Here is an 18,232-nt window from a genome sequence, read left to right as displayed (position 1 = left end):
ATTGAAAATTGCCTTCTAAAAAAGGAAAGTCCAACATAGTGTGTTTGGGATGTATGTGCAGATGATAAATGGCCAATATGTCACTTGACCATCTGTGGAGAGGTGTCCAGTGTTCGTTAACTGCCAGACAGACCTGACCAGCTGACAGCTGACAGCTAACATCTCGGCACCTGCCTGCTGGTTCTATTCCTTTGTTTACTCTGCTTAGAAGGAATAGGAGGACCCAACTGAACATCTGAATTACTGCAAGTCTACTTTGATGTGGCTGCTTCACTTAATACCTCTTGCCCAACACTCCCCTATAGAGATAACCATGTTTTCTTACTTCTGCTACCATCAGTAACTTCTTTCTGTCCTGGAACTACTTAGAAATGGATGCATGTGGTAGGCACTCTTTGTTTCTGGCTTCTTTCACTCTGCACAATGTTCATGAGATTCATCAGTGATATTGTAAGTATCCATATTTAATTCTTTTTGATTTCCATGGAGCATTTCATTTTTTAACCACAAATAACTTCTCCATTCTCCTGCTGATGGTCCGGTGGGTAGTTTCCACCTCTTGGCTATACGAATAAAACTGCTACGAATACTTTTGTACATTTCTTTCAGTGGACACAGGCACTTGTATGGATATACAGGAAGGAAGTTTCCGACACCAGATGCATAAGGGTATTTCCCTACACACCAAGCACGCAATCCTGCAGATTCCCCAGCGGCCACCATCTGGGTGTCCTCTAATTCAATTCAATTCTGACACCATCTCCCTGGAGACAGCATCAGATCCCACAGCTTGAGAACTTCGTCCCACAAGACTATCTCCACTCTGGATGCTGGTAGTAAGCACAGGTTGTTATTTTGCTTCTGACTGACCAGCTATAAATCAGGCTCCCACAATCCCCTCCTTGGGTTTGATTAATTTGCCAGAGTGGCTCATAGAACTCAGGGAAACACTACTTATGTTTACGGGCTTATGTATAAAGGATATAACACAGGATACAGATGAATGGCCAGGTGGAAGAGATGCCTAGGGCAAGGTATGTGGGAAAGGGCCTGGAGCTTCCATGCCCTCCCCAGGTACCGACCCTCCTGGAACCTCCATGTGTTCAGCTATCCAGAAGCTCCCAAACCCAGTCCTTCTGGGTTTTTATGGAAGCATCATTACCTAGGCATGATTGAGTAAATCATTAGCTATTGGTGATCAACTTAACCTTCGACCCTTCTCCCCTCCCTGGAGGTTCAGAGGTGGGCTGAAAGTCCCTCTTTCCTTGGTCTTTCTGGTGACCAGCCCCCATCCCGAAGCTCTCTAGGGGCTGCTATCCACTAGTTAACTCATTATCATACAAAAGACAAGCATTTTGCCAGGAAACCTACCAAGACCAAATACATATTTCACAATATCACAGCACTCATTTCCCTTGGGTATATCCATCCAGGAGTAGGATATATGATATGTGTGTATTTTCTTTCTTTCTTTTTTTTTTTTTTGGAGACAGGCTCCTGCTCTGTCACTCAGGCTGGAGTGCAGCAGCAGGATCATAGCTCACTGTAGCTTCTAACTCCTGGGCTGAAGTGATCCTCGCATTTCAGCTACAGTCATGTACCACTGTGCCCAGCTAATTTTTTTAAAAAACTTTTTGTAGTGATGGATCTCGCTATGTTTCCCAGGCTGGTCTTCAACTCCTGGCCTCAAGCAATCCTCCCTCCTCGGCCTCCCAAAGTGCTGGGATTACAGGCATGAGTCACTACATCCAGCCAATAGGGGTGTATTTAGTTTTAGTAAGTTCTGTCAAACAATTTCTCAAAGAGATAGTACCAATTGACATTCTCATCAGCTCAAGTTGCTCTACATCCTTGACAACACTTGGCATGTGTGTCTTTTTAATTTTAACCTTGTTGGTGTGTGTGCAGTGCTGTCTCATGGTAGCTTTTGTTCGTATTTCCCTGAAGAGTAATGATGTAGAGCACCTTGCACGTGATTACCAGCCATTTCTTTTCTTCTGCTCTTTTGTGAAATCTATGCTCAAGTCTTTTCTGCCCATTTTGAAAAAGAGGTATCTTTTTCTTACTGATTCGTAGGAGTTCTGTATATATTCTTCATGAGTCCTTTGTCATATTCTTATATATATATTGTGACTATCTTCTCCCAGTCTGCAGCTTGCCTTTTCACTCTCTTAACGGTGTCTTTTAATAAAGAAAACTTCTTAATTTTAAAGAGATCCAATTGAAAATTTTTTCTTTTATACTTAATGCTTTTTGTGTACTGTTCAGGAAATCATTGCTTTCCTCAATGTTATGACGATATTTTCCTATATTTTCTTCTAGAAACTTTACTGATCTACTTGTTTGTTTGTTTGTTTTGGAGATAGGGTCTTGCTCTGTCGCCCAGGCTGGAGTGCAATGGCATCATCATAGCTCACTGCAGCCTCAAACTCTGAGCTCAAGCAATCCTCTTGCCTCAACCTCCCCAGTAGCTGGGACTACAGGTGCACACCACCGCACCCAGTTAATTTTTCTATTTTTAGTAGAGATGGGGTCTCATTTTTGCTCAGGCTGGTCTCAAACTTCTGACCTCAAGCAATCCTCCTACCTTGGCCTCCCAAAGAGCTGGGATTACTGGCATGAGCCACTGTACCCGACTTGATTTATTTTTAATATTTAGATTAATGATATATCTTGAATTAATTTTGGGATATGGTGTAAGCTAGGGGTAAAGTTTTTCATATTGATATCCAATTGTTTCACCATTATTTATTGAAAAGATCATCTTTCCCCCCCAAATACAATAGTGCCTTTGTCATAAATCAAGTGACCACATATATGTGGGTCTATCTAGACTTTTGTTAGTGCCATATTTGTCTATTTGCCTATCCTCGTGCCAACAGCACGCTGTCTTGATTATTGTAGCTGTACAGTAAGTCAAGATAGTACAAATACTCCAACTTTCTCTTCTTCCAGATTCTTCTTGGCTATTTTAGAATCCTTACGTTTCCATATACATTTTAGAAGCAACCTGTCAATTTCTACAAAATACCTGCTGAAATTTTAATTGGGAGTACACTGAATCTATAGATCAGTTTGGGGAAAACCAACATTTTAGTAACACGAAGTCTTATAATTCATGAATGCATTATATCTTTCTACTAGTTTGGGCCTTCTTTGAATTATCTCAACAATGTTTTATAGTTTTCAGTATAGAGCAGTTGCACATCTTTACTTAGAATTGTTCCTAGGTCTTTGAAGTTGATGGTCTTTCATATGGTACTTTTAAAATTTCATTTTCTAATTATTTATTGCTGATATATGAAAAATACAGTTGGCTTTTGTATATCGGCTTTCTATCCAGTGACTATGCCAGATTCACTTAATATAATTATGGCAGTATACATTATTATAATGCTATAATAGTTTATAGGTACTTTCAGATTTTCTACATATATTACCAAGTCATCTGTGATGAAAGATGGTTTGCTTCTTCCTTTCCAACTGCTAAATCAAAGAGGTAATAGTGATCATCCTTGTCTTGTTCCTGAATTCTGAATTCAGGGGGAAAGCAGGATGAGATGGCAGCTATGGTTTTTGTTTTCTTGTTGTTTGTAGATATCCTTTATCTGATTAAAGAAATCACATTTTCTTTTTTTTTTTTTAAATACTGTTCCATCACCCAGGCTGATGTACAGTAGCCTGATTATAGCTCACTGCAGCCTGAAACTCCTGGACTCAGGTGATCCTCTTGCCTCAGCTTTCTGAGTAGCTGGGACTATAGGCATACATCACTATGCCTGGCTAATTGTTTTTTTAAATTTTATATAGAGATGGAGCCTCTCGGTATTGCCCAGGCTAATCTTGAACTCCTGGCCTCAAGCAATCCTTTCACCTTGGCCTCCCAAAGTGCTGGGGTTACAGGCGTGAGCTGCTGTGCCTGGCCAGAAATCACTTTTGATTCCTAGTTTCATTGTAGCTTTTATCATGCAGAAGTACTGAATGTTACCAGAGGTTTTTGCTGTACCTATGAGATGACCATATTTTTTTGCCTTTATTCTATTAAATTAATCTTACATTCCTGGAATAAATCTCACTTGCCAGAATTTTCTTTTGAATGTAGTATTGGATTTAAGTTATGAATCTTTTGTTTAGGCTTAATTACCGTATCATTGTTCATTAGAAATAATGGTTTGTAATTTTCTTTTCTTGTAATGTTCTCATGCAGTTTCTCTCTGTTTTTTTTGGCCTAATAAGACAATATAGGAAGTGGTCCTTCTTTCTCTAGTCTCTCGAAGGGCTTATATAAGATTGGTATTGTTTCTTCCTTATGATTTTCAAGGAACATGTCCATTTTATCTAAGTTGTCAAATTTACCAGCATAAGATTATTCATGTTATCTTATTATGGTTTTAATGTTTATAGGATTTATAGTGAGGTTCCCATTAATTCCTGATATTGGGAATTTGTGTTTTCTCTTTTTTTATTCCTAGACAGTTCTTAATGGGGATTTATTAATTTTATTATTTTTCCCAAAGAACAAAGATATTTTATGTTTCTCTATCATACATCTGCTTTCTCTTTCATTAATTTTTGTGTTTTTTATTTCCTTTTACTTTTGTTGGGTTTAATTTGCTTTTGCTTTTTCTAGCTTCTTAAGATAGAAGCATAGATCACTGATTTTCAATCATTCTTCTTTTCCTAACATATGCATTTGTAACTATAAATATCCTTATAGGCCAGGCGTGGTAGCTCACGCCTGTAATCTTAGCACTCTGGGAGGCCTAGGTGGGAGGACTGCTTGAGGTCAGGAATTCGAAACCAGCCTGAGGAAGAGTGAGACCCTGTCTCTACTAAAAATAGAAAAATTAGCTAAGTGTGATGGTGTGTGCTTGTAGTCCCAGTTACTCAGGAGGCTGAGGCAGGAGGATTGCTTGAGCCCAGGAGTTTGAGGTTGCTGTGAGCTAGGCTGACACCACAGCACTCTAGCCTCAGGTGACAGAGCCAAACTCTGTCTTAAAAAAAAAAAAAAAAAATTAAAAAAATTAAAAAAATGTTAAAATAAAATATAAATGTCCTTATATGTGCTGTTTTATCTGCATCCCGTAGTGTTCTGCTATGTAATTTTTTCCTTATTGTTCACTTCAAAATTATTTTCTAATTTACACTGTTATTTCTCTTCTGTCTCATGGTTCATTTAGTAATGTATTTCTTAATTTCCAAGCATTGAGTTTTTTTAGTTATCCTGCTGTTACTTCTGGTCTAACTGCTCTATGGTCAAAGAACACATTCTGCTATAAACATTCAAGTGCAGATGTCTTTTTTATAGAATGTCTTTTGTTCTTTTGGGTAGATGCCCAATAATGGGATTGCTGAATCAAATGGAAGGTCTACTTGTATCTAAGGTATCTCCATATTGCTTTCCACAGAGGATGCACTAGTTTGCAGTCCCACCAGCAGTGTATGAGTGTTTCTGTCTCTCCGCATCCACGCCAACATTTATTGTTTTGGGACTTTTTGATAAAGGCCATTCTCGCTGAAGTTAAGTGATATCTCATTGTGGTTTAGATTTGCATTTCTCTGGTGATTAGACATGTTGAGCATTTCTTCATATGTTTTTTGGCCATTCTTCTGTCTTTTTTTGAAAAATTTCTATTCATGTCCTTTGCCCACTTTTTGATAGGGTTGTTTGATTTTTTTCTTGCTGATCTTCCTGAGTTCTAAATAGATTCTAGTTATCAGTCCTTTATTGGATGTGTAGCATGTGAAAATTTTTTCCCATTCTGTAGGTTGTCTGTTTGCTCTCACGAAAGTTTCTTCGGTTGTGCAGAAGCTTTTTAATTTAATCAGGTCCCATTTATTTATTTTTGTTGTTGCTGTGATTGCCTTGGGGTCTTCTTCATAAATTCTTTGCCTAGGCCAATGTCTGTAACAGTTTTTCCCACATTTTGCAAAGATGTGGAAACAACCCAAGTGCCCATCAATACATGAGTGGATTAATAAAATGTGGTATATGTATACCATGGAGCACTACTCAGCTATAAGAAACAATGGTGATATAGTACCTCTTGTATTTTCCTGGATAGATCTGGAACCCATTCTACTAAGTGAAGTATCCCAAGAATGGAAAAATAAGCACCACATGTACTCACCATCAACTTGGTTTCACTGCCTAAGAGCGCATTTAGGAATATTAATTGTCGGGCAGGTGTGTGTGTGTGTGTGTGTGTGTGTGCGCGCGCGCGTGCGCGCGCGGGGGGGGGGGGGGGGGGAGGGGTACGATGTGCACCATCTAGGGGATGGACACGCTTGAACCTCCGATTTGGGGTGGGGGGCAAGGGCAATATACGTAACCTAAACTTTTGTACCCCCATAATATGCTGAAATAAAAAAAAGAATAATAAAAAAAAAAGAACACATTCTATGATTTCAATCCTTTGTAACTTGAGACTTGCTTGATGGCCCAGCATAGTATCTATTTTGGGAAATGTTTTTTTTTTTTTTTTGAGACAGAGTCTCACTTTGTTGCCCAGGCTAGAGTGAGTGCCGTGGCTTCAGCCTAGCTCACAGCAACCTCAAACTCCTGAGCTCAAGGGATCCTCCTGTCTCAGCCTCCCGAGTAGCTGGGACTACAGGCATGCACCACCATGCCCGGCTAATTTTTTCTATATATATTTTTAGCTGTCCATATAATTTCTTTCTATTTTTAGTAGAGATGGCGTCTCGCTCTTGCTCAGGCTGGTCTCAAACTCCTGAGCTCAAACGATCCGCCCAGCTCGGCCTCCCAGAGTGCTAGGATTATAGGCGTGAGCCACCTCGCCCGGCCCTATTTTGGGAAATGTTTTATGTGTACCTGGTAAGACTATATACTGTACTGTTGTTGGTTGTAATTTCTATAAATATAAATTAGGTCAAGTTGATTAATAATTTTATCCAAATTTTCTGTCTTTACTGATTTCTATCTGCTTATTCAGTCAGTAACTTGGAGGTATGATTAAAATCTCTAACTATGTTTCTCAATTTGTCTATTTTTCCTTTTAGATTTGTCCATGCTGGCTTTATATAGTTTGAAAATATATAATTAGATTCATACAAATTTAGAGTTATGACTTCTTTTTCAAATGACTGTTTTATCATTAAAAAGGTCTGCCATTATCTTTAGGAATACTTTTTGCCTTACAATCTATTTTGTCTGGTATTAATATAGCCACACCAGTTTCTTTTGGTAAGTGTTTGTAAGATTTATCTTTTTCAAGTCTTTTACTTTCAACCTGTCTCATTATCAGTTTTATTTTTAAAATAATTCTCCAAGCTTTGGCAGGGCTGATCTGGACACTTGCTAAAGAATAAACATTTTTAAATGTCACTTTTTGTATAAAAGCCCATAATTACAATGTTTGCCCATGTTTTATTTTGGGGAGTATAGGAATAAGTAAGAGTGTCTTTCTTGTTCTTTTACAGAAAGGCCTCGCAACTCCAAATACAGTCATGTGCTGCATAATGACGTTTTGGTCAACAATGGACTGCATATATGCTGGTGGTCCCATAAGATTATAATACACATTTTCACTGTACCCTTTGTATATTTAGATGTATTTGGATACACAAACACTTACCATTGTGTTACACTGAATACTGTAGCAGTCAGTACACTAACATGCTATACAGATTTGTATACTAGGAGCAATAGGCTAGCCTAGGTGTGTACAGGCTCTTCCATCTAGGCTTGTGCAAGTACACTCTATGATGTCCACACAATGCCATATTTCGTGGAATATATCCCTGCCATTAAGCAACTCACAACTGTGCTGTCTAACATGCTTTTGAGGCCTCTAACTAAAAACAGTCAAGAGTCTTTTACAAAAAAGAAGCTTGATGGCAGAGAATTATCTTCCTGTTGCCACGTATTCACCTGGATCTAAAAACCATAGACTCTACAGGTGAGTAAAAACTATAGGGGTCTCGTCCCTTCCAAATCTCTGCCTAACGATAGACTGTTCCCCAGAATCTTACCAAATGGCCAACTGGCCTCATGGGCTCACAATGTAACACATTCCATCTTTCAAAAGTACACTTGTAGGAAAGTTTTCCTTTTATTGAGTTCAAATCTTCATTACAGTATCCACACGGTATTCCTAGTTTTGTTCTCTGGGGTCTACATCAAGACAGATTTCTCCTCCACATGGCAGCTCTTTAACTTGAAAACTGTGACCACTCCTCCTTCAGTTTCTATCTTCTCCAAATAAATACCTCTTGTCACTCCTTTAATTGCTCCACATATTATACTGTGTTCAGATCTCTCAACAGCTGGGAGACCCTTCGCCCAGTAGATTCCCGTTTGTGGCGCTCAGATTTGGTCCCAACGTTCTGGGCGAAGTCCGACCGGTGCAGAGCAGAGGGCTGGGATCTTCCCTCTGTACCTCAACTTCTGTCAGTTCACTCTGCCTCGATGAATGCACTCAGCTTCTACAATTCACTCTACTCCTAATAACTTAGTCTATTTCTAACTCTAATTCTAACTCTATTCACTATTAATAACTCTAATTCTATTCACTCTACTTTTATTAATGCAGCCTGAGAACTCACTAACATTTTTGGTGGCCATAACTCATTCTCAACTAAGAATCTTTTAGGTTTTTCACCCTCAATGTGAGATTCAGGATAGACTTTGGCTAATGGTGATATACCTTACTAGTTCTTTTCTCCACAAATAATCATCTGGTTTTATAGCCATGTATTTAGCACAATTAGGATCGTAATTCTTGTACCATTATCCTCATGGGGTTATTGGGAAAATGAAAGCATAGCCATGAAAAGTGCTCCATACACCATAAAGAGCATTAAACATGTAAGGTACCCCTATTTACTCACAAAACCAGAAATTTCCGTCTCTCTTAAAATGTCTCACCATTTTAAGATGGTAGTCCACACTGACCAGAAACATCAGTGAAAATCAATCTTCTCTCCTGAGGTCCCCAACAGTTATTATGGACCAGGTTTCCTGCTGCTTCCTCTAATGCCTGGGTTTACTAGGAATCTCTTTTATGTTCCTAGCTAACACACCACAGCCATTTGGGGAGATGCTCTCAGCCCCATGTGACAGCCTGTCTCTGGGACACGCAACTCCAAGCAGAAGGCTGTGTTCATAACTCTTCTGTCAGACTCTAGCAGACCCCTAAGCTAGAATCAACACAGCCTCTTTGAATTTAAACAGGATGTCACTGATATCCTGCTGCCAGTCCCTCCCCGCACAGGGAAAAGGTCTCCTCCTCAACATGTGATTTCCTCCAAAGGAGGAAGTGGGGTGCTGAGGCCCCTGAGAACAGGTACATTTAGGTTCTGGGGAGCCCAGCTATAGTCCCAGGCCCTTTCCAGCACACACACCATGCTGTCTTCCTAGTGTGTCCTGGAGGGTGACCGAGAGGCAGGGAGGGAATGGAAAGCTTGTCACAATAAGAGCAATCACTTAGGGAATATCTACTATGATTGAGGAACTGCACCAGGGAATGGACTCTGTGTCAAAGGCTCTCAACCACAGTGGTACCGCCCCCTTCCAGCACCCAGCCCATGGTGTGTTCTGGAAATTTGTGAGGTGTTTTTGGTTATCACCATAATTGAGCCCAACGGTGCTATATATCCTGCAATATGCAGCACAGTCTGTCTCTAAAAGGCAGATCTAGAATTGGTGAATTGGAATAGGGAAGTAGCTTCTAGAAGTTTCTAGAAAAACCTTCATACCATTAAGGCTCATCGATAAGGGAAAGGGATGTCTCTGGAGATACCAAGAGCTCAAAGTTAGACAGAGTACCTTATATCAGGGGTCCTGAATTGGGGATGTCCCTTTTAGCCACAAGAACCTGAAACTTAATAGGGCTATTATGGCCAACGCAGAAACCCATTCAACAGGCAACGCACTAAAAATAGAACCCAAAGTTTCTGTTCTCTTTTTTCTAATCACAAACATGCTGATTCTCTTAGAGATAGCAGCTAATGTGCTGCTCCACATGGCCATAGCTTGACCAACAAAGGTGCCAGAAGATGCTCTTTAAGTAGTTTTTCATAAATGCTGAAATCATAGATCTGCTAACTTCACCATTAAAAATGCCCTTGTCAATCTCTTAAGAGTAGTGTTAGAGGGAGAGCACTGAAGTTCTAACCAAAGTGACCATGGTTAAGCCAGACAACCCACTTCTCTATGTTTCGGCCCATGCCCCATCAGACTGCTTTGTCTAAGTTATACGTGTACGACTACTCGTGACATGGGTGGACAAGGTTGTTACTGTGTATTTGTACAGGAATTTATCAAGTATACTCACAAACTATCTCATCTGGTTTGCCAGGAAGTACTATTAAGGAGGGAAATGATCCTAGGTTCTCTAAATCATCTTGACACTCTTTCCAAACTAAGACTGGGGCAGGGGGGGATGATGAACCAAAAATCTTAACAGCCACCTTATGTATGGATACATAGGTACAGAATAAGACTAACACGTTCGTGCAACATACTTCTCAAAGCCTTTTCGCACCTATTATTTTATTCTCATTTGACAATAACACAGTGAAGTAGGTAGGGTGTGGATTTCTGCCTCCCTATGACAGATGTGAAGCCTGAAGTTCAGAAAAGACAGTTTGCTTAACGTGTCATGCCTTGGAGTATGAGCATGTGAGGTCAGAATTTGAACCCAGATCCTCTCATTCCAAATATTGACCTTTCTTTTCCCTGACCTCTTTTCACTATAGGTGTGTGTAAGGGGGCAATGGTGAGGAGGGGTGCACAGGCTCGGGGGTGTAGTCTCTAACTCAAGCACTCACCTGCTGATCCTGTAGCTTGACTCCAACGACTCTGAAGGTGTTGCTGGCAGTGTTGTGGTAGATGTTGATCCGGCTGAATCCCTGCTGGCCAGGCTTGATTGGTACCCATTTCTTACTGGTGTCATCGTAGACCATCACAGAAGCCCGAGCTTGGCAGATACTCTGTTCACTGCAGAGAAAGAAAAAACTGAAGCGTCAGCCTCAGCTACAGGGCATGGAAGTTGGCTTTGCCCTTTGCTGAAACAGAGGCCAATGGCTACTTGACATGAAGAAACCTTCTAATTTCCAGAACTTCCAACCATCTATGGAAGGGCTGCTTTGTGAGATGACGAGCTTTCATTCTCCAAAGACCATGAGGAGTGGAGAGAAGTTTTGTGCCAAAACTTTCAATAGCTTAAAAAAGACTCACATTTTTGCTTTCAGAGGAAAAGTTGCTGGAATAAGGAACTACCGTTACAATTTGTCAACTATCCACAATATTCTATGCACTGTATTAAATATGAGAATGCATTAGAGCACCTAAGCTTCACGACTTATGAAACAGCTGTTTATTACCCTCCCATTTTATAGATGAGAAAAGTGTGGCTCAGAGACTTGAAAAGATTTATGCACGATCACATAGGTATTCAGTGATGAAATTTGGGATTTCCAACCCATTCTGACTCTGGGGCACATGACATAAATAATATTCTTTGCAACATCCAACAAAATGCTCCATTTACGGTACCATGATAGGGCAGCATCAGATATCTATGTGGACAATGAAGTGATTAGATTATCTAAAGAAAAAGCAGCACAAATCAAAATAAATAGATGGCTGCACCTTACTTTGCTGAAGACATTTACCTAGCAAAGCAACTGCATCCATTCAGAATATGACAAAGAACCAAGGAAGAAGCCCCTGGAGAGAGAAAACAGTCATCACTAAAATTAATACACTAACACTCCTGCCCCTGTATTCAGAGGAAGTCTCTCAGAGCTCTTCATTCACAAATACGCCTAAAATCTTGAACACATTTGCAGTTTCCAGCATATTACAATTCCCCAACGTAAAAGGCACGTGGCTGCTGAGGGCAGGCGTACCAACAGCAGCGAGGAGCGGCAGCTGTCAGGACGGGGCACACAGAAAGACAGGGAAGAACTGGAAATGGAATTTTAATGCCCCACAATTCAGGAGCAATGATACAGAAGCAAAGTGTGCACGATAACTGATAATTGTAATGCTGAGACCAAGCAGTCAAGGAAACAAAATACTTGATCCCTATCCCCAGCGGTTACTGGGGGATAAAAGCAGTGCTGTTTACGAGACTAGTCCTTAGGGACTTGGAAACCTCAACTTGGCCAGTGTATTCGGTTCCTGAGGGCCAAGCTTCCCCAGGACCCAAGTCTCCCACTGCTCAGAGATTGTGGACCATCCAGTACGTGGATGATTCCACTTTCAGCAATACTTGAGTGTGCAGTCCCACGTATGAGGACTTTCCCTACATGTTCCCTCATTTCACTTCAAGTGAATTCCTGTGCCACATGTTATGGATAAGCGCCAGTGCTGGGTCTCAAACCCACTCCGAATGTCTACACTGCTGGGTCTCAATCTTGCCACTGACTTGCTCAGCTCTGGCTCTGGGGTTTAGGAGACTAGGGCACAACTGACAGCCGTCCAAGCCTTGTGTGGTGGGCCCTGGGCACGTCTGTGGACAGAGGTGTGGGGAGTGAACTGTAAGGGTTGTGGTCTGCAGATGTGCTGCATTTTCCTTCCCCATAATTCCTCATTCATTCCATACATATTTAAGGAGGCAGCAGTTGTCTCTGTGTTTTGGAGCCTGAAACAATGTATCCTTTAAGAGAATATGTATCCTTTAAGAGCTGGGGAAAGAGTTGCTCCTCCCCTAGCTAAGTCTTCGGGGCCCTGTCCTCATGAAGCACAGTCGAAATTAAACTGTACAGAGAACCAGACAGGCCTTGATTCAAATCATAGTTCCAACCCGATATAAATTAATCACAAATCAAGTTATAGGCAAAGTTCTGTCACTTACTGGTATTGACATACTCAGTTGACAACTGTGACAGTGGGCAAGCAGGTGTGTGTTCCAAACACTGTCTCAGGAGCTGAGAGAGGTCCTGAGATACAGCAGGGTATTAGTGAACAGCACACAGATTTTATGAAGTCAGAAGCATCTGCGCGGGAATCCAGCTCCACCACTTGCTGGCACATAGCCCCAGACGCCCTTGAGATGACACCGAGGAAGCATATCCAGAAGGTGCTGTGTGACAGGGCAGTGCTTTCCAGCATCCCCGTGTGGCAGCCATGGAAGTGTTCCCTTAGCCCTCCTTCGAGAGAACTGCCACGGGAGCAGAGCTGAGGCACAGAGGCCCTGCTTCTCTCTGGCTGCTCCCAGCCACTGACTGGACGCAGCAGGGGTACCGGCGCTGGCTCACTCCTGCCTAGCGCGGGACTCCTCCGTGGGGGAGAGCTTGGCTTGGGGACTCTCCACCAACTTTCTCAGTGCTGCTGTGGTCTGAGATGCTTCTACTCCATCCTTCCCAGATTCTCTCCTTCCACAGACTTTGGATCTGTATCATGGCCTGAAGTTCTCCCTGCCTACTCCTGCTCCCTTCATCCCCAGTAAATCTTTTACATGCTAACTGTCTGCACGGTCTTGGCATTTGCTTCTTGGAAGACCCTAAAGGACATACCCTACTATACTGCAAGTCCAATGAGGGCGGGGGCACTCCTGTCCCATTCTCTGCTGTGCCTCCAGAACCTTGCACATAGCAGGTGCCTAATATATGCTCACTGTAGTATGTCAGAGCTGAAGAGAACCCCAGAGACTATCTAATCTGCTCTCGTGTCCAATAAAGCAGCCCTGACAAGTGCACCAATGAGCCTTTGAACTTATCACTCTCCAAAGTGGCCTATTTGCTGTCAGTTTTAATTTCGACAACTCCTCCTTGTTCTGAGTGGCATTCCACTCTCTGCTCTCCAGAGTTGCAGGGGTGTTTTGGATAGCCCGACAATCCACTGGACAGCTGCGGGAGCATCTTGGTTCTCCTACCCATTGTCCACACAACAAAGCTACAAGGCCTCTTGCCATCCCAGTGACTCTCCTCTACTGAGTCCCCAATTTGTCACATTTTCCCCTCGTGTCTGGGTCCTAAAATTGGGCACAATAATTTAGCCCTAGCTAAGTTATCTGGTCATTTAGCATCTGATCAGCACAGATACCAGTGGGTCAAAAACCTCCAGTGATACGGAGATGAGGGGCCTGCCCCTGCCCTCAGGTAGCCCACAGCAGTCAGGAAGTGGAATGAATAGTTATAAACCTTATCCAGCCTAAGGGTCTGGGGGGGGGCAGGTGAGACTTTCTGAAGAACATGCTGTGTGGGCTTATAGATGAAGGCTTTCAACCTCTAGATGAATTCAGGAAGGGGATGTGGGATTCTAGGCGGAGGAGACGAGCAGCCCCGGAAGAGGGAGGGAGGCAAGAACTACGAGCTATGCAGAGAACCGCAAGCATCCACCGGGGGAGAAGTGTACCTGGGGTATCCCACACGCTTTTTAGGGGAGTTAGGATCAGAAATGATATAACTCAAGTACCTTGCAACAACAAGCTTGCCACTAGATGCTTAAACACCAATAACTATTTTTATTATTGCAATTATACCCACAGTTTCCTTTTTTTTCTGTTGTTTTTAGCACTTCAGGTTCAAATTAAACTTGTGGTTAACCAAAAACCCTGTTTTCCCCCCATCTGAGTAGTGCTTATTTGTCTCTGCTTATTTTATTGCCACTAACAAAAACCTAAAGGCAAGAAAATATACATTTATTCTACTTAAGATTTGTCTTTCTAATTTGCGCTTATTATTTTCTTGGATTTTTTTTTGTTTTAATAAAATCTCTATTGTTATCAGCTTGGACATTGCCTCTGAGCTCCACACATTCGACTGTCCTCTCAACACTTTCACGTGGATGGATACTCAAACTCTATTACACACACGCTCCACAGCATCATAAACTTCATTTGTCCAAGTCAGTTATCTTTTGAGGAAATTTAATTTGACAGACACGTATTTTCTTTTAAAAATATTTATTGAATAAATGAATGAACTAATTTTTTAAACACATACATACAAAATTCTCTTTATCACATAAAAAGCCTATTTGCTTCCCAACAGGCCTGTATAATTCATGCCTGCGTGGACATGGCCTCGGAGCTCCCCACCTTCCTTTGGCTCCTACGGAAACCAAACCACAGGAAGCTGGAGAGGAGAGGTGAGGCTGATGCTCATGGCATCTTGATCTCTTACAGGCTTCTTTTATACAATCAAAACCATCAGTAGATTAGTTGAGGGAAGGAGGAAATCAGTCAAAACACACTGGTTTGTTCTATATGGTGCTAAAGGACCAGGTTGATAGACTCCTTCCCACCCCCGACCGAGACCCAAGAATCTAACAGGCTTCTCTGAACAGTAAGTACAGCTAGAGTTTTCTCCTGGGGGAAGGCTCTTTGAGAATAAGCATTCTGACTCCTATTGTCATTTGGGGCTTTCGTACAGGTATTTGTGGGCCCTGTAAAGATTCGAGCCCGTAACTTCCCTCCCAGTGGCACGTGAGACATAAGCTCCTAACAAAGCTTCAGACTGTACTGCTGTCAGCTTAGAGAGACCACGCAAGTCTGGTCCTCAGTCTCCTCTTCTGTACCAGACTAGTCTGACCTGAGAGATCTCTCAGACAAGGGGCAAGTACAGCCCAGCGCCGGACAAGGCACGGGAGGGAAGGGAGAAGGCACATTTGTCCTGTCGTGGGTTCGCCAGTTAACTGTTTTAGGGCATACACCCTAGACCACATTTGAATATTTGTTGAAATCTCTCACTGAAAAGGAAAAACAAGCAAAACACACCCCAAATTTTCTGCATACAACTCTAAAACCTACTCATGGGTCTTCTTGGACTCAATATAAGAAACCACTGATGCATTTCAAGATAAAACTAATATAAAGGAAAAAACTTGCGCACCACCCTTGGTGACGATAGACTGAAGTCGGCCTCAGCCTCTTGCCCTCTCATCCTGCTGGAAATTGCAGGCTCCGTGTCCCAACAGCTGTCAGACTCTCGCTCCACCACTCCGGGCGTGGCCTGGAACGAGGTTTCTGAATTTCTCACGGGCTCATGCAGATACTCCATCCTGGCCCTGCTCGGTCCTTGAAGGAGAGTGTAAATTCATAAAGTAAGGGCAAAAAAGGATGGTCCACAGAGTGGAACAGGGCTAACCACAAAAGGCTTTTGGAACATGTGAGTTCAGGGTCGAGCCTGACAACAGCATGGGACTTAGATCCACCCGGAAGGAGGCTGGCTCCCGCAGCACTGCTCACTTCTACCCACCACGGGGCTTCTCAGTCCTGCTTCTCAGTGTCTGCCTACCTGTCTGCCCCACAAGACTGTCACCTCTTTGAAAGCAGGGACTCTGCTGTCTTCCCCTTTGTGAACCCAGTCCCTCGATGCTGTAGACACTAATAATTGTTAAACAAATGACTCTGATTGTGGGAAAAAAGCGCATTTATGATTGTGTGCCCATGGGAACATTCCATTTACAATCCCCCTCCATTTATGCTCAGAGAAAGTGTAGCTGCCAAGTAAAACCATCTGTCACAGATTACCATCAGCCTTCTGTCTCTGGGCGGGGGACAGCCAGGAAACCACAGCTCTGCAGTGGGCCCTACTGTGTGAAGAGAGGCTGCTGAGGCCACCTGCTGCCTCCAAAGGTGCGTCTCAGCCCCAACAGGCCTAGGGAGGCAGACCTGGGGGCTGGGCCGCATGCTAACTTCCAAGGTGAGGCGGCCGGACTCTGCTGCGCTGGAGGGCCAGCCTAGGAGCCACATTCTTTGTTGCCTGCATCTCTTACTGGAAAGAAGATCAATGCCTCACTCTCTGTCCCCAGAACTGGCACAGGCGTCCTGCTCAGTCCCAGTGCCCTGACTTGGTGGCTCCCTTCAGACAGACAATTCATCATCACACAATTCATGACTTCAGGGGTGATTTTGTCTCTCTAGCACGGCCAAACCAGCATTTGTCCACAACCGAGGTGATTCCTGGGAGGTAAACTGGGATAGACCCAGGCAAACCAGGGTGGGTTGGCTCCCTGACTGGGAACTCCTTTCTTGTCTCCACCACAGTAGCTACGCCAGGGCAAGCACTTCGTAAACACGTGGTCAGCAGACAGGGGCTGGACCGCTCGCCACTCCCAGCTGCTCCCAGCTGCTCCCCTACGGCTCCTTGGCTGCTTGCTCCCTCCATTTCCTCACCACTGCTGTCTCTCCACCCCCCACGGGATCCGGGCTCTGGCCCTGGGAAGACACGGAAACAAGCCAGACAAGGTTACTGACTTGCCCCTTCCGACCCCAAAGGCTGATTTCCAGTTTTCAAATCACTAGACCCTCGTAGTGAATCAGCACTGCTGACTACGTCCTCACTTCTGAAAACCTCTAACTGACTCCCAGTGTTCACACTCTCCTGGTTCCCCATCGATCTCTTGGGTGATTCCCTTTCGGCCTCCTTCATAGTATTTCTACTCACCTCTGATGCCAAGGGTTCTTAAGCTGGGGTCTAAGGAAAGGCTTAAAGTGTCTAAGAATCACCTGAAATTACTTGCAAAAGTAAGTGTGTAAGCTTTATCTGGAAGTAGGTTTTTACCCTGTTCTCAAATGGGTCTGGGCTCCAAAACAGATTTTAAAACCACCTTAAATCTTGGTGTTTCCCAATGTGAACTACTGAGAATTTCTTCTTCCACTCCATGCTCACGGTTCTCAAAATTGTATGCATTGTAAAAATCGGGTAAGATGCTCATTAAAATACAAATTCTCAGACTCCTCTTTAGGAGATTCTGATTCAGTAAGTGTCAGGTGGGGCTGAATCTATTTAACGCACAATCTTGCCGACTCTGATGCATGGTCCACGCAGTAAACTTTGAGAAACTTTAACTGTCACGTCCCTGTGCCGGCCCCTTCATCCACGTCAGGGTCACACGACCACCCACCCACTGGCAAAGCCGGTGTCTGTGAGCAACCCTTACCCTTCTTCTAAGCTATGAAACCACATTCCCGACTACTGGATGTACCTCAGAGACCTCAACATTTACAATACTCAAAACAGAAAGCATTCTTTTCACTATTTCAGGGAATGGCAGCAACACCTACTCGATCCCCCAAGTCTGAAATCTCAAACCAGCCCTCTGTTCCTTAACATCTTTTAGATCCATTTCTTTCCCTCCCTCCCTACTGCCAGTGTCCTGGCCCTCGTTACTGCTCCTCTAGGCCACCACAGTAGCCTCCTGGCTGTTCCTCCTGCCCCCCACTCACCTTTGACAACGTCACCAGAAAGACCTTCATCGAGTGCCAATCTGACTGCACCTCTTCCCTCACGGGGAGCTCTGCCACTTACTACGACA

At 43.1% G+C, this 18,232-nt stretch overlaps 1 protein-coding gene across 3 annotated transcripts in view; it reads right to left on the bottom strand.

Moving 5' to 3' along the window:
* EVL (Enah/Vasp-like) overlaps positions 1-18,232 on the bottom strand; it is a 178,034-nt gene that overhangs the window by 48,890 nt on the left and 110,912 nt on the right. For all 3 annotated transcript variants that reach the window (XM_069489703.1, XM_069489684.1, XM_069489693.1), the window contains exon 2: positions 10,792-10,960. In XM_069489703.1, coding sequence (XP_069345804.1) covers positions 10,792-10,960 — 169 coding nt within the window. The remainder of the gene's footprint in view (positions 1-10,791; positions 10,961-18,232) is intronic.

The sequence above is a fragment of the Eulemur rufifrons genome, chromosome 2, assembly GCF_041146395.1.
Source record: "Eulemur rufifrons isolate Redbay chromosome 2, OSU_ERuf_1, whole genome shotgun sequence".
Lineage (NCBI taxonomy): Eukaryota > Metazoa > Chordata > Mammalia > Primates > Lemuridae > Eulemur > Eulemur rufifrons.
Note: the sequence above shows the minus strand (reverse complement) of the source record. Positions and strands in the feature narration are given on the sequence as shown.